Here is a 17,831-nt window from a genome sequence, read left to right as displayed (position 1 = left end):
TCCTAAGACCCGGTTTAAAGCTCAAAGGGACCCGTCCTTTCAAGCTGTAGGAACGCCCTGCTCCTGTCTCTCCGTTAAAAAGCAGTTGAAGACACTTTTATTTACTTAAATGTACGTATTTTTGATGTTATCCTTGTAAATTGTTCTTGTGATATTTCTATTTGGTGTTTATTACACTCTGTAAAGCACTTTGTGATTTTTATTTCTTCTTATCTGTGAAAGGTGCTATAGAAATAAAGTTTACTTACTTATTGTTCTCGCATGTTTTGACTGTCTTGTGCTTAGTTCTGCTGAGATGCTGCTAGTTAACAACCAAGATAAGAGAATTAGGAAAACATAACGTGCATGCTCAGTATGAGGGATTGCTGCAAAGAAGAGCGTTCACACTGAGCCTGGTTCTGGTTCTGCTGGAGGTTCTCCTCCCTGTTAAAGGGGAGTTTTCCTCTCCACTGTCGCTTCATGCATGCTCAGTATGAGGGATTGCTGCAAAGCCATCAACAATGCAGACGACTGTCCACTGTGGCTCTATGCTCTTTCAGGAGGAGTGAATGCTGCTTGGAGAGACTTGATGCAACCTGCTGGGTTTCCTTAGAGAGGATACTTTTTTGACTAATCTGTATAATCTGATTGGAGTTTGGAAAAGTGCCTTGAGATTACATAAATTGGCGCTGTATAAATAAAATGTAATTGAAATAATTCAAAGTTTCTATAAAGTACTTAAAAGCAGCTCTAACTACTGACCCGAACTCAGGATGTTGGGGTTATCCCTCAGAAATCAATATTTACGCCTTGATTTAACATTTTCTGTCCCCAAACCGACCTCCAACATTGATTTTTTTAATTAATTTTTTAATCCCATCCAGAATATGCGGCACCAGAAGTACGCCCGCTGGAAGGCCACCTACATCCACAACTGCCTGAAGAACGGCGAGACGCCCCAGTCCGGCCCCATCGGCATGGATGGAGACGAGGAAGCAGGTGAGGCCCTCTGATACGGTCCTGTTCCTCCACATCACCGACTCCCAGCCTAATTTCTCTTAGAATCACAGAAGCCAGCTTCCTTTGTTGGCGGGGGCTTAATCTGCGTGTTTTTATCTGAGTTTGTGTGAGTTCAGTCGCGCTCGGTATTGTTCTGGTTATCAGCTCTCAGAAGGTGCCGGGAAGCCCCGCGGTCAGCATTTACTTAGACATAGACATTACATAGACTTGGAAAGCTTAGCCGTGTGTGAGGAGTAGATTAGTCACGTCGACCTTCTCACAGACACTTTCTGCTTTTCACCTAAAACAACGGTTTTTCACAAACGTGTCGTTTCATATAGGTCTAAATGTTCTCAGGTTATACTGGACCTCCACCTACCTATTTTAGATCTGGAATACCCTGATATATCGTCTATTTTTAACCCGAATCAACGTGAAGGCTCTGACCTTTGCCGCCTTCAACATGAAACAGGTTTACAGTATAAAACTTAACCTTTTAGAGAAAGAAAGGCTCAGGGAACCCCTTTGTTTGAGCTCGTATGAGAAAACATGCCGAGAACAACCTTTTAAATTAATGTTTGGGCAGCATTTGGTGAGCAAAGAACGGGCCGGAGATTTTGAATGATTATTCCTCATATTTAACTGTTGAGAGAATTTGTCACAAATCTGGTCATATTGATGAACTTAAAGGTTGTTATTGGACACACAAACATCCTTTTTCAAAAGTTAATATTTAGAACATTTACCAATTCCTTTAACTGAACACAAAACTAATCTAATACTCTGTTGAAGCCCTTTTTAAGCTAATTACAGCTCTCTGTCTGTTTTGGGTTGGACTGGATCGGCTTCTGTTGGACTGCGGGAGCATCTCTGGTGCATCGCTGTGTTCAGGCCGATTTTCAGTTCTGGTTATTTGGGAATATGCTTTGGGTCGCTGTGCTGCTGAAAGATGAAAATCCTCTTGCTCTTCCACTTTTTGCCAGCATAGGCTGGTGATTAGGTTTGGTAATATTTCCCTTACCTTGACGAAGGCCCCGTCTTCAGCTGTAAAACGGTCCTGCAGCCACTGCCATGCATCATTGTTGGGTATGGTGTCCTTTAGGTGTTTTTCCCAATAATAACACACTTTCCCAAGTGCTTTTAGATGACTCCTATTGTGTTTTTGCTAAATTTAGCCGGGTTTAGAGAATTTCCTTCATAACTAAATGCATCTGTCTCACCACTCTGCCCCACATCCCAGAGGTAAGATGATTGTTGTCAGTTCTGCAGCTCCTTTATTGCTGCTTTAGGCCTTTTCATCAACTTTAAAGCTGATGGTAATTTCAGTGCTGCAGTTGTTGTTGACTGGCCTCTCTGTTTCATTTTATTTCCAGTTTCTTAGAAATATTTTTTTTGTAGCCTTCTCCTGACTGATTCCTTTAACAATTCGACCCTCTGATGCTTTTGAACCTGTTTGTTTTGAGAAAATGTCAGCACAAAGCCCACTAGGGCAGTGTAACCTTATTTTGGGTTAACCGCAGGTCCTTCGAATGATGTCAGGTCCGTATCAACTCCCGATTAAAGTTTAAAAGAGTTTCAGTGTGGTAGTTAATTCTGTACACAGACACACCCACTGTTATAAAAGTGTCCAGGTGCTTATTCAGTCCCATTATTGAAGCTATTTTATCTTTAGTGTTGCCTATAAAGCAAGTCTGGTCATTATTTAATTGTGAGGTCACACTAAAAGGTGGAAAGAAAGTTGTAAAATTGGTAATAATAACTAAAACCTGGCTTATTAACATAGGGTTGTTGCTGCTTACATACAGAACATGGCGAGGGCCCAGGAAAGCATCATTGGGGAGGAAAGTTATAAACCTATGTTGTTGTTTTTTGACCAATCAAAGCGTATTAATAGTTTCCTTCATTCTGTAAGAGGTTTTTCCAAATTTGCTTCAGGTTGATATGAAACACAGACTTGATCTTGATGAAGTCTGACTCTAGAAACATAGAAAACTGGTTTGGACCTAATCGTTGAACAACTTGCAATGTTTCTACAAACTTTAACTGGAAAAACCAGACGGTATATTCAAGGTTTTAGACCAATTTTCACATTTTAATTTGTCAAAAAATTAGCATGTATTAGCACACCTAATTCATGTTTTTATTGTCCATTTAGACTTAGACTTAGACAACTTTATTTGTTATTTTGTATGCACAGAGTGCGTATAGAACGAAATTTTGTTTCATACAGCTTGTAAAATTGCAGTAAAAATTAAATTGCAGTATAAGGTGCAGCAGTGATTTAAAAGTAAACAATTTAAATGTAGACAATGCAGGAGAAGTCACAGTGTACAGGTGAGTATTTTTAAAACCATTTGTATGTACAGAATTTGATTGTGCAAAGGGCATTTGTGCAAGAATGCATTTAGAAATGCAGCATTTGTACTGCTAGATGGAGAATGCAATGATGCAAAATGGGCAAATATGCAAATGTTGTGCAGAGTTTATGGGTTATAGTTCAGCAGTTCAACATTTAGCGTTTTATTATGATCTAATAACAAAATAACTAGGGCTGGGCAAGTTAACGCGTTAATTTCGCGTTAATTCATTAGACTATTAACGGCGATATTTATTTTATCGCGCATTAACGCATGTTGCTCACATGCTTTCAGTCAGTGTCAGTCAGCAGGCGCGCTGACTGCAGCGCGCTGTCACGGCAGCACTCTCCCGCTTCCCCTCCCCTCTCGTACATGGCTCAGCGGCGCCAGCCAATCAGCACGCAGGCTCAGCCTGGCCCGCCCGCTCAGCTCTCACACAAACTTCAGCGCCATCTGACAAACTTAACAAAGAAACAGCTGAGAGAGACCGCAGCGAAAAAACATGAACAGAGGAAGTAGCACCGTTTGGCTTTATTTTAATACCGAAAATGAAATCAAGCTGTATGTTTTGTAAAAAGCCGGTTCATTTCAGTGGAAACACAACAAATTTATCTAAGCACGTGAAAAAACATGAAAACGTCGAGCTCCAGAAACGGAGAGAGGAGACGAAACTTCTCTCACTGCCCCGACAGACCCACAGACGTCTCTGACTGAGGCGTTTCAGTCCTCCAGGGAACATCCAGGTAGATCAGTGGATGGATGGATGGATGGATGGATGGATGGATGGATGGATGGATGGATGGATGGATGGATGGATGGATGGATGGATGGATGGATGGATGGATGGATGGATGTTACTGGAGCCCACACATAACATGTAATTAAGACCTTGAAAGAACCCAGTACATATATTAAAAAGTGTTATTTAAGATAAGATAACATTAGCTAATCCTTTTTTTATCCCACGACGGGGAAATTTAAGATTAAAGCAACAGGCAGGTGCACACAACACAGACAAAATTACATAAGGATTGAAATATATAAGAGGTGGATTAGCGAAAAAACACTGAACATAACATTATTATTATTATTATTATTATTTAATTGTAATAATAAAATAAAAACCACAAAACCCAAAAGGTCAACAGTTTCATGATACATCAAGCTTAGGGACTGGCTAATATACAGCAGGTCAAAAAAGGCCATATTTTGGCTGCAGTGCTTGCTGTTCTCTTATGAAGAAAAGATCAACTAGTGCACTAAATTCAATAGATGGGTTGAAAATATCCAGTATAAAATAAGTGCTACAAATGTTACAACACTTTTGTTCATATGGCAGCAGAACATTAAAATAAAAGTGCTTTTTACACTACTTTTGAATTCATTCTTGGAGTTTGTAAATACAATGCGATTAATCGCGATTAATCGCGATTAATCAGGGCGATTAATCGCGATTAAATATTTTAATCGATGCCCAGCCCTAAAAATAACACATCTAGCCCCAGAATGCCTCTCAGTTATGTTAATTGACGGAGCTCATTAAATTCTTTCAGTAGTCAGATCTTGTAGGTTAAAAAAAAGTCACATTTTAGATGTAAGAGCTTTTTGAATAAGCAATAACAAACTAAGCAGTCAACTCAACCCAATCAACCAGCAAATCCTGCAAACCCAAACCTAACGAGCCCAAACCACCCAGGTTTGATCTAAAAGAAGTTTTTATCTTCTTTGATTCAGGATTTAAACTTTTACCTCCCTTTCTGTGTGTCAAACCAAAAAGGCCAGGATGCTTCAGCCACCGTTTGGGTTTCTCCTTTTTTTCTGGATTCCTCCACTACCGATTGATTCATCGGGTCCTGCTGATCCGTGACGCCTCTCCCTGGTCAGTCTCGTGTTTCTTAGGAGCCGACGGCAGCCTGAGGGGTTGTTGAAGGTTCTATGCGTGTTATCACAGAACGTGTTGAGATCTGTGTAACCGTGCACGGCGGGCTGTTTGAGTTTGACTCGCAGAGCCAGATGGAGCAGAATGATTCAGGAGTCTGAATCATCTGGGATGGGTGAAGTGTGAACAGATTAGCATTCTGTTGTTTTCATTGTGACTGTAAAGCATTTTAACCATTGAGTCATCCCCGGACCCCGATGACTTCAGCCATATGCCGAGCTTTTACCTCCCCCCCCCCCCCCCCCCCCACGGGACTGTAACATCTGGAGCTACGTTCAGATTTAATTTCCAGGGTTTGATATTGTGCTCAAGCCTCTCGGGAGCAGAACCCAGTGTTTGTTTTGACATGAGCACCTATGGACTGAAATACGCTTCCCTCCCTGACGGAGGAAACGTCACACATCCTTTTTAACGTCGGTGAAGTCACGTTGAGAAATTCCTCCCTGAAATAACGTCCATCTGCTGGCCCACACCCACTCACTTCGGATACATCTGGGTGTTTTTGACCCCAAAACATGCGAGATTACGATGACGTCAGCTTGTGGAACCCTGAGCTGCGCAGAAAGGGAGAAAACACCCCTACCACTAATGTATAGCTGATGTTAACAATATCTGCCTGATCTATGGCTGAGTGTTCAGTCAGGCAGAAGTCTACAGCTTTCTTTTACTAAGAAAAACCTCTGAGACTCTTTTTCAGACCAACAATAATTCATTATTTTCTACTTTTGTTTACTTGGCGTTTCTGATTTTGATTTAAAAAAGCAACTATTTCCTCAGAGCTCATCAACCAACAATCCACTCAATAAACGAATCCAACCAAGTTTATCATAGTAAAGCCAACTAAGAAATAAGGATTTGACTCTATTCTAATGCTCATAGTGTTATAATTAAATTAAACTTAGAGCAATCATCCTCACTTACAGGATTCTGAACGTCTTTCCTTTTAAACTCCTGCAAATCTAACGGGCTTTTTAACTTTTAGTGTTAAATAATCTACTTTAACCAACAGGTGACCCTTTCCTCCCTGAAAAAACAATTTCTGGTTAAACACTTTGATTCATATTCAAATGATTTCCCCAGAAAAATCTTATTACTTTCCCGTCTCCCGATGGGCTTTTCAAAAAGAATTAATTTCTGCTTGGGTCTGTAGGAGGTTAATTTGACCCAGCGCCTCGTTTTAAAGTGGTCTGTGCTACATTTTAGTCTTAAGGATAAGGGAAAACCAGCGATAATGCATCTTTTTCAATTTAAATCCTCATACATGCTTGAAAAGGGTTGATGTTTGACCTGCAGATTATATTTTTACTGTGTTACGTTGTTGTTTCAGGGATTAATAACCTGATTTATTATCCATCCACATGTTCAACCATTAATATGTCCATTTGTCTGTCCACCCATTCAGCCAATAAATCTTCTCTCCATTCTTCCATTCAGTGATCCATCCATATGTTGAACTTCTGAATCAGCATAAACCTAAATGCATGCCATGATATTTAGCCAAATAAACTACTGCCATACCACATGGTCCCACACCCCTACAGTCTCTCTTTAAGAAAACTCTGAAAGTTCTTGACAAAAAGCCTTTACCTCATCATTATTGTAACATTTTAAGTAAAACATTTCAGACTTTGAACGTCATTGGATATTTTTGGATGCGTGCCTTGTTTTTAAAGTTTTAAATGGACTGTCTCCTCCTCCTCTAACAGATTTTACAAGCAAAAAAAACACATTACTAGAATAAACACCAGAGGAGACTGAAATGTTCAGCGGTGTAATACCAAATCGCTTTAAAACTAACCAGATATGTGTTCACAGGTGAACCGATCTGTTTCCTCGGGCCTGTTAACCTGATTTTATTGTGATTTTATGTTATTGCCATCTCATGTGTTTGTGTCCACTCTGTTCTCTCCCGTCTTGTTTAAAGTTCACCTTTCTTACCTGCCTTAGGACAGCGGATGCAAATTAGCCATCGTGCTTACTCTGGCATATTTACGCTGACATGTTGATGAATGCGCATTGTCCTAATTCAAATTAATAATTAAATAAAATGAAGCTTCTCTATCCATCATCCATCTGCCTGTACACCTGGCCAATTCAGTCAGTCATTCAGTCACATTTTAGACAGTTTCTACCTGAAAACTGAGGAAAACTTTTGGTATCTTCTGTTGAAGAAAGTTGCTATTAGAAACTGAATAAACAAGCTGAGAACGTTTAAGGTGCAGCTACTCTTTGAAATGAGCAGTGTCACCATGGGGTGGGGAGTAAAATGTTAACATTGAAAGTTTTAGTAGTTGACTTTCAGGTGTTTGTTTGTTTGGTTTTTTTTGAAGGGGGATGAATGTAGCGTAGATCTTCCCATGCTTCTCGCCATACGATGAGCTCTTACCAAAAATAGCTCAGTGACGACGACGTTTCTCTGCTGGACAACCAGGAGGAAACTCGTAGACAGATTCTGCAGGAAATGCAACGTGTTGCTAGAACACAAATGTTCCTGCAGTAACCAGAACCGACAACACGTTGTTTCTGTTGCTGCAGCTCAGCAGTGGAAGCTGTTTCCTTTCTTCGTCCCCCCCCCCCCCCCCCCCCCCACCTCCACCCTCCATCCATTCCTTTCCTCTTGCTCAACACGTCCCTTCCCCAGCCAATGGAAAGTCAGAGTGGAGCTGCGGGGAGACAATGGTCTTTCTGTAACCACCAGTGGTATATTTGTGTGGTGGAGGGAGTGGGAGCCAGAATGTGTGTTAAACACAGCATACTGCTCCCCAGAGGTTAATTAACCCACTTAAACTGAATCCTTTGGAAGCAGTGCTCCGATCCTGCTGTTTTTAAAAGGAACAGCGAGTCGCTGTGGTTGAAAAAAAAAAAAATGTAAAAGAAGGACTTCTGACCAGTGGAAAGTCAAAGCAGATCAATATTAGAGCTATTGGCAAAGCTGGGAAGTTCTACAAACGTTCTGTAAACAATGAAACCCGTTTTAAAACGAGCGCCGTGTGCTTTCCTTCTGCCTTTCAGATGAGTTTGGAGCCGAAGGTTTCTCAGGACAGAGTTTCTCACACGGGGGCTCCTTCAGGACGGACCTTCCTTCTCAGGACCAGAATTCGAATGAAGCTCCAGGCATCGGCTTCGCTCCGGGTCCAACGGGCCCTCCTGCCTCCTCCAACTACAACAACATCCAGATCCCACCTGGGGCCCACGCACCCGCCAACACTCCGGCCGAGCTGCCCGCTCCTTCAGGTGCGACACAAACGCCCGCTGTTAACGCCCCGGTGCTTCACTCTTTGCTCTATACTGCAAAAACGGATCTAAAAATAAGTAAAATGTTCTTAAAATTAGTGTATTTATCCTTGATTTGAGCAGGTAAATAATATTATCTGCCAATGGAATGAGTATTTTGACCCCTAAAATAAGATAATTAGACATCCTGCACTTGAAAGAAGATGATGAAGATGAATTGTTCCTATTTTAAGTGCAAACATCTTATTCCATTGGCAAATCATCTTATTTACCTGCTCAAATCAAGGACAAATACATTAATTTTAAAGAATATTTTACTTATTTTTAGTTCTTTTTTGCAGTGTTTGAAGCGTGTAAAACCCATAAAATCTGTCTGAGGTAATACTGGGAGGTTTCATGACAAGAAACCGGAAACGTTTCACCTTAACAAACAGAAGAGGAAATGTTTGGGAATAAATTAAAGCAATGAAGGACAACACCAGTATTTCATTGACCACACAAATTAAATAAAGGCACTTTAATTTGGGGTTAATAAGGCTAAAAGTAAGATTATTAAATAACTTTTAGCTAAAACGTTAAAGTCAGCATCAAATAGAAAGTCTGGTAAAACTGGCAAATATTTAGTTAAGTCTGTGAATTATCCCAAAGGTAACTTTTGCAGACATGAAATACGGGTTCAACACTGCAAAAACATAACTAAAAATAAGTTAAAAGTTTCTTGAAACGAGTGTATTTGTACTTTATTTGAGCAGGTAAATAAGATAATCTGCCAATGGAATAAGATTTTTGCACTTAAAATAGGAAGAAATCATCTCCATCAACTTATTTTAAGTGCAGTATTTAATTATCTTATTTTAAGGGTAAAATTACTCTTTCCATTGGCAGATAATCTTATTTACCCGCTCAAATCATGGACAAATACGCTCATTTCAAGTAAATTGTACTTATTTCTAGTTCTGTTTTTGCAGTGAATAAGGTGATTCCCAAAGAGTTTTTGGGTGATCTGAGGGATGTTTTAATCTCTCTGGTAGTCTGATGGTTCTTTTCTTGATTTCTGAATTTCTTGAAGCATTTTTTTACAGTCAGAAATACAACAGCATATTTATTTAGGTGAATAAAAGCAACACACATTTGACCAAAGTGATGAGCAACAAATAAACCTGACAGATAAAAATAGTTCACCACAAACACTGAACTAAAAATAAGTAAAATGTTCTTAAAATAAGTGTATTTTTTTCTTGATTTGAGCAGGTAAATTAGATGATCTGCCAATAGAATGAGATTTTTGCACTTAAAATAGGAAGAATTCATCTCCATTGTCATATTTCAAGTACAGGATGTCTAATTATCTTATTTTAGGGGTAAAAATACTCATTCCATTGGCAGATCATCTTATTTACCTGCTCAAATCTAGGACAAAAACACAAATTTTAAGAACATTTTACTTATTTTTAGATCCATTTTTGCAGTGTTTAAGTGGTTGAAGTGCAATTATCAGATGTACAAATTAAATTAGAAAACTGTATATTTTACCTCAATCCAGACAACAGCAACCACAGCATACTAATTATCGTTAGAGTGTGATGGCAGACGTGAGAAAGGAAGCTTTATTTATCTTCCTGTTAAAGAGAATTTGACGTCAAGTTTAGATAACGAGAACAATGTTCTGCACAGTGAGCTGGCAGGAGAAGTGCTAACACTCTCACTTTGTTGAGTTATTGTCTGGCTGGCATGGCTTCAAACATGTCTGCAGAAAAAGGGGTTGATTAAGATTAAAGAGTGTCAGAAGTTCAACGTGGAGCTCCTCCAATCAAACTAAGTGCTGACAGACAAGGTGTTTTTTTCCCCTCTGAAAATGTGACTGATGGTGAAAAGAGCCTCAAAAAGGACAGAGTATCTGCTCATGCATTTCTTTAGAAGAAAAAAGTCAGTACTAGAAAAAAAGATTGCTCAGTTTTTTTGAAAGATTACTGTCTTTTTTGGACTATAAATCACTCCAGAATATGTCGCATCAATCAAATAATGCATCATAAAGAGGAAAAACTGTCACACAGGACTATACTCACTTATTTAGACATTTGTTTCACACAATCCAAGACTAAAAACTGACATTTAATCTGGTAAACCAATTTATTAAATTACACATCTGCATCCACAACCGGCTGGATAACATAGAACATACCTGGGAGGATGAATGGAGTAAATTAGCACAACATCCAGCAGGTTTTATCCAGCGCATTTCATCATAACGAGCCGCTACGCTGAAAGTTGTCAAAATTACACTGAAATCAGACCGTGAGCGTAACGGTGCTACATGCTAAGCTAACAATACGACACGGATGTTTCAGAGCAACATAAATCTCACGTCCATCAGTGAAGTTGTAAAACGCCCGGACAACAGAGCTGTTAGCTAGCGCTAGCTGCTATTAGCTTTACTTACAGTTCAGTAACAGTTTCAGTAACTGAAACAGTGAAACAACATATGTACATGCGTTCAGACTTTGTTGTCTAGAAGTTAATGTTTCAATTAATTTTTAAGTGTTACAGGAGCAGGATAGTTCTCACAAGCGCCATCTAGTGGCTATAGACGGTAACGTTTACTCCTTGGTTCATGTTGGTCAGGATGATTTACCATTTAAATTTGATATACAAGTCACACCTGAATATAAGTCGTAGGATCAGCCAACCTATTAAAAAAAAAGTGTGATTTATAGTCCGAAAAATACACACTGCAAAAACGGATCTAAAAATAAGTAAAATGTTCTTAGAGTTAGTGTATTTGTCCTTGATTTGAGCAGGTAAATAAGATTATCTGCCAATGGAATGAGTATTTTGACCCCTAAAATAAAATAATTAGACATCCTGCACTTGAAATAAGATGATGGAGACGGGTTGTTCCTATTTTAAGTGCAAAAATCTTATTCCATAGGCAAATCATCTCATTTACCTGCTCAAATCAAGGACAAATGCACTGATTTTAAGAACATTTTACTTTTTTTTAGTTCCGTTTTTGCAGTGCAGTAGTTGTTTTTCACTTAAAGTGAAAAACTGTTAAACACAATGCCAGTGTGGCAAGATATCAGCAGTAATCATTGAGCAGCAGTCTGGGAGGGGTTATTAGGCCTTTTCCAAACTACATTAAGTCCATCATTGTAAAGTGAGAAAGAGCGTCTATACGTTGGAAATGTTTAAAATCGCCTCCCAGCAGCGGATGTTCCAGCAAATTCACCAAAAGACCAGAGCGACGCTCAGAGAACTGAAAATACGGACAGACTCTACGGGCCAACAGTGGCTGGTTAAATGTTCAAGTCCAGGACAAATCCCGTATAGCTTGGTTGGAAAGGCTAAAGGAGAACGTGTCTTCTCTCCCAAAATTAAATGGTGGCACAGCTTCAGTTAGCAAAGCTGGACCTGAAATGGCTCCAAGACCTGAGGGTTAATGTTCTTTTAGAGAGACGAGATCAGAGCAGAGATGTAGTAAAGACATTTCTGCATAAAACACGTCGTACCGGCTGTCAGACACGGTGCTGGAGACCAGTTCAGTTATCAGCCAATAACTGCCCTGTATGTCATCAGATATCAGGCCGTCAGCATGTTGGCCTCCAGGACGTTGGCTGGAGCTGCGTTTTCTGTAACCTTAAAAGCTCCGCTGAGCCGTCGATCACTCGGTCAGGATTATTAAGAAAAGAATCATTGATTCTGGTCAAAAAATAAGAACATTCTTCTTCAAATGAAAGTATTTTTCCTTGATTTTATCAGGTAAATAGGACTATTTGTCAATGGAATAAGATTTGTGCACTGAAAATAGGAACAATTCATCTCCATCATCCTATTTCAAGTCCCGTATGTCTAATTAGTTTATTACTCATTCCATTGGCAGATAATCTTATTTACCTGCTCAAATCAAGGGCAAATACATTAATTTCAAGAAAATGTTACTTATTCTCAGTTCTCTTTTTGCAGTGCACTCATTATTATATAGTAGGAGACTTTATTAAATTTAAAGTAGTAAAAAACAGCCAGATTATTCACACCGCTTTAACTTTTACAAGGTTTTAACCACAAACTTGTATTTTCTTGTGATTTAACGTTATAGACCGACTGAATAGTCATTTAGAAGAAGAAACATGATTTACGTCAAAATGTTTGGGGGGGAAAAAATCTGAAAATGTCGCCGTGCTTTTGTTTCAGTCGCCTTTACTCTGCTGCATCTAAATAAAATCCAGTGCATTAAACCGTCTCGTTACGTTCAGATTATTTATTGTTTTTTTTGTTCCTTCTTGCTGTTGTCCAGGCGAAGCTGCAAAACCGACGCCTGCAGGCCGGTCGGTTCCTGCTGTTGATCCGTCGCTGCTCAACGCCCAGCAGCAGGGTAAGAACCGACGAACGCCCTGAATGCTGCGAGGAATATCGGCTCTGTGCAAACATGCATAAGTCCTAATCTTTATAATAATCTATAATCTTTATAGTCCAAAGAAAGATGAAGCAAAAGCTCCTGGTGGTCTAAAGACGTCTGTGGTCCAGACTCCTTTTAGTGCTTCATCTAATTACTGCATTTTGGTTTATTTACAACTGGAGACGCCTCCGTTTCAAACAACAGGAAGAAGTTTTTATTCTTACGGAAAACATAGCACAATTAAGAAAAACAGAAACAGTTTGAACTTAGCTTCATTTGAAACATAAATTAATTAATTATAGGTTTCTTCTGAAACTGGAACACAATCTCTGATTTCCTTTGAGTAAATATCAGGTCAAGGAGCAGAAAGACCTTTAATCTCAAAGTCTCCAGTCATCAGACTCATTTTTAGGTGACATTTATTGGCTTTTAAATTTAACTACAACCTCTCAGAATCAGCATTTTACCTGGAACAGCTGGAGCGCTCTGGAAAAGTTTGTTTGTTTAGCTTAATTTTAGTTTTCTTTGTTAGATAATTTGCTTTAAACCCACTGATACCCGTTTTCCAAGCTGCTAAACCGCTGCGCAGGGAGTAGAAATGTTAAAATACTCTAATAATTGGTCACAATCCTTCATCCTTCCCACCCATCTATCAATGCTTATATTAAGTCCTTTCTTGAACACATTCTGTCTTTTGATTCTGACCTCAGAAATAAACTCAAAAGCAGGAATTTGAGTCTGGAAAAATCTAGATATTAACAGAATGTGAGAATCCTTATATTAAATGACAAATGAATGAAAAACAACTGATAAATCATCCCGTTAGAGGCAGCATTTACAACAGCTTGTTTCAAAAGGTGTTTATTTACTGCAGATCAACATGTTTTTTAAATCTATATATAATACCAAAGCTTATTTTTTCTTAAATAAACTGCATTTGCTTCTTACAGACGTTACTATCTGACCACCGCAAAGAATTTCCTTCCCATCATTCCCTTTGGATATTTGGTTCAATACTCACGGAGTTAAAACTTTGATTACTGAAGATTTTAACCTTTTTATTGTAAAATATCACTAATGAGTGGATTAGCTGGTTGTTATAAGGCCAGCTTTTTAAAAGACTCTCATAGAAATAAAATGCAGCAGTAAACCTCGAAGTTATCTAGAATTTTAATGTCTTACGTTGATTATTATCACATTTTCCTGTCCTAATTATGCACATTCTGATTTGCATATTGAAGTGTAATCCAAGCATGTCAAAAACTGGCAGAACACTAAATCTGATCAATCTTTCTTTTTTTGTGCACAGTCAAAGAAAAATCATTAGAAAGTTGCTTTTCTCCCTCGCACACATTCATGTTTTGTTACAACACAATAAATAGCTTAGTGGGAAAACAGAAAATTATAATTTGATAGGTTTTCAGCACCAAGGAATGATAAAATATATAACAAAATATAAATCAAGTTGCTGCAACAAGGTATACAAGAAAGTAATTTTTTTTAAATTTGAGTTAATTGTTTAGAAAATGCTGATGGTACACAGATTTCTCTATTTGGTTTAAAAAATAAAATAAAATAACCCCAAAATACACAAGTATTCGGCCAAATATTTTACTGTTTACTTAAACACGGCAAAATCCATGCATGAACAGCTTTACCTAGATATGATTATAGAGTCGTGTGCCTTTTAGTTTTGATGCCATGACTGAATGCACTGGATTTGTGATTCATTTATGAGAGGGAAAATAGTTAAAGTGGTGTCCAGCAACAGGTGGGGGAGGGGCAGTGCTGTCTAACTCTGTGCTCCATACAGCAGGGGAACCTCCTGAGTTTTAGGACTCTCTATTAGAAAACATATAAAACTGATTTATTGCAGTCATTCTGAAAAACAAACCCTAAATATATTCAAAGGTCCCAGTACAGACGTTTTAAACCAGCATTTAGGCGGAACCACTGAGAAGATACAGCCCTGCTGAACTTTGAATTTAAAGCAGGAACACCATCCATTGTTTAAACGGCTCACAGAAAGTTAAACTTTTACTGCTTTGACATTTTGATGCCTTTTTAAAATGCTGAATATGCAGGTTAGAGTCTCGCTTACAGTTTTTTTTTTCATATCCCTCTATAGTGCACAGACCATGTAGCTCACACTGTATTCATTCCCATTACATTCCAGCTCTGAAGTTTTCTTTCCAGACTAGAATGGAAGGATGTCTTTAAGCTCTCATCTCCTACATAAAACACTGCAAACCTTTACCTGTGGGGCCAACAGAAGGTTCAAGCATTTTATCGATCACTGATCGTTTTTTAAGATGGAGTAGGCCTACTTGTTTTAGTCTCTTCTAGTTTCTAGTCTGCATCTATAAGTCAGCCTAAAGTTAGCCTCAAGGAAAAAGGAGGAATCACCATCACTGAGTGAACTTTTTTACCTCTATTAACTTCTTTTTTTTAATCTTCTCCAAAGTTTTACTTCAGTAAAAAGGGGGGAATCACCATAGCAACCACTGACTCAGCAACTTTTAATGAATCCATCATGGCCGCCTCCATGAATCCTATACATTTTAACTTGTATCAACCTCTTTTTTTATTCCTCTCCAAAGTTTTACCTCAGTGAAAAGGGGGGGGGTGTCACCATAGCAACCAGGGACTCGGCAACTTTTCTTTAAACCATAAAATTTCCCTTTTCTAAGTTTATTTGTCACTCTGCCAAATGTTAGCATAGAAGAAAAAGGGGAAATTACCATAGCCACCACTGACTCAGCAACTTTTGCTCAAGCTATCACGGCTGCCTCCATAAATCCTATACATTTTTACTTGTCTTTACTTTGTTTTTTATCCTTCCCCACAGTTTTTTTAATGAAAAGGGGGAATCACCATAGCAACCAGTGACTGTTAGTTTATTTGTCACTCTGCCAAATGTTAGCTTAGAAGAAAATGGGGGAAATCACCGTAGCCACCACTGACTCAGCAACTTTTGCTGAATCCATCATGGCTGCCTCCATAAATCCTATACATTTTTACTTGTATTAACTTCTTATTTTTATTTTTCCCCACAGTTTTCTTAAATGAAAAGGGGAATCACCGTACAGTTAGGGTTATTACTTTTCTTTAAGCCATCGTGGCTGTCTTCATTAAGTTTCCCTTTTACTAGTTTATTTGTCACGCTGCCGAACGTTAGCTTAGCAACCGGTAACTGGACCTTTTTCTTTGTGGCGTAGGAGGCTTAGGCCTTTGGTACAGGAGATCCAGGTTAGATTCTAGGCGGCGTCAGGAAGGATATCTCCATAGAGCCTATAGAATTTCACATTATACCATTGTTTGACCTAATTTAACCCCTTAAGGGTCGGCCTCGGCTAAAACCCCTCGGTCATCTGTTCTTAACTAAATCTAACTGCAGGTCTTTTTGCCCAATGCAGCGATACGTCAAAAAGTTTGAAACAGTTTTAACGACGCCATCTATTTTTTTTTTGTCTGAAAAGTTCAGTTTTACTTGATCAGCAGAATCTTTATCTGCAAGCAGAAGTGTAAGGAATAATGTAAATTATTTTAATAAATCCAGAACTACCTGCTGAGTAGCTGAAAGAGGGAAAAACTGTTTGTGTGCTCAACTTTTTTCCTCACAGTGGCTGTTGCCCTTTAGTCCGACTGCCGGTACAATTAAAACAAATCGGCCTGTTTGAGGAGCACATTAAGCCCCGGTCCAAGATTTTTAAATGAAGAAAAATGGAGCTCATTGCCCCCCATTTAAATGTGTCTAATAGACTGGGGAGAAGAGGCCAATTAAACAGTAAAGATGTGTTTTCTGTTCAGCAGCCCACTGTGAACCGACCGTGGGTAATCTGTAGGAGAAGAAAAACTTTTATTTAATTAGAATTAAAAGGTTCTTTTCAAACTGACCTTTGTTGATTACTGCGGTTGTACACAACCTGAAGGATTTCACCTGCACCTCCCTACTGAGGAGACATTAAAAAAACACTTTATACTTTATAGATTGGGGTTATTGCGGTACGTCGTGAAACCAGTGACCAGCCTATGCCTAGTCTTGAGTAAATATGGTTTAAATGTTTTCTCCTAGGTTTAGAGGAGCCTAGAAGAACTTAGAGATGTTTTAATGGTCCTGGTGGCGGTTCTTCAGATCCAAATGAGAGTTTAGGTACAACTCCTTTAAAACTGATGGGGAGGTCTTTGCAGATTTACAGAACTGCACACAGACTGCAGAGGGCTGTAAACCTCTAAAGAAAATAGTTGTTTAAAAGCGTTAAATGTCCTCTTTGTATAAAATACATTTAAGTTTTATTAAATTTCCTGATGGGCTTGTGTTGCATCTCCTGCTGTGGAGCGTTTGAACCGGCAGTCAAGTTGGAAATCTGTGCCGCATAGTGTTGCTTCCTAAATGAGTTTGGTGATGAACTGAAGCGATAATCAAACATTACGTTTGCTTTTGTCTGTAAATAATTCAGCATTTAGACAGAAGCTAGCTTTCTGGCCCCAGACGGCGTTACCCGCTGTTTCTAATCGCTGAGCTGCGTGTTTTTCTCCTGTCCTCGCCGTCATCCATCCCTTTATTAATCAGCTGTTTCATTTTCCCCTCAAATCTGCTTGTTCCTCTTGATCTCTGCTTTCTGGCCGTCTCCCATCACATCGCAGACTTTTTTTCTATTAACTTTTCATGTTTTTTTTCCACCCTCCTCTGTCTCTAAAACTGTTCCCATCCTTGTGAACATACAGTCAGCATATTTCCAATAATAATCAGGCGAGGGACTTTATGGTTCAGCGTCGTTCCCTCGCATTATTTCCGCTGCTTAACCAAGAGAGATATCATCTGTCGCTGTTCGCGTTCAGCCTGCCCTGCTTTTTAGAAATATCACCCAGGCACCTTCTTCTCGCTCTTTAACGGCCCCTACTAATCCAGCCTTTAAGTAGAAGA

General features: G+C 39.0%; 1 protein-coding gene across 1 annotated transcript in view; it reads left to right on the top strand.

Annotated features, from left to right (window-relative positions):
* The window catches only part of LOC105922547 (vesicle (multivesicular body) trafficking 1), a 59,999-nt gene that overhangs the window by 31,378 nt on the left and 10,790 nt on the right, over nucleotides 1–17,831 (top strand). The window contains exons 5-7 of the mRNA XM_036130435.1: nucleotides 864–978; nucleotides 8,287–8,508; nucleotides 12,803–12,880. Coding sequence (XP_035986328.1) covers nucleotides 864–978; nucleotides 8,287–8,508; nucleotides 12,803–12,880 — 415 coding nt within the window. The remainder of the gene's footprint in view (nucleotides 1–863; nucleotides 979–8,286; nucleotides 8,509–12,802; nucleotides 12,881–17,831) is intronic.

Source organism: Fundulus heteroclitus, unplaced genomic scaffold (assembly GCF_011125445.2).
Source record: "Fundulus heteroclitus isolate FHET01 unplaced genomic scaffold, MU-UCD_Fhet_4.1 scaffold_36, whole genome shotgun sequence".
Lineage (NCBI taxonomy): Eukaryota > Metazoa > Chordata > Actinopteri > Cyprinodontiformes > Fundulidae > Fundulus > Fundulus heteroclitus.
This window is presented reverse-complemented; position numbering and strand designations above follow the sequence as displayed.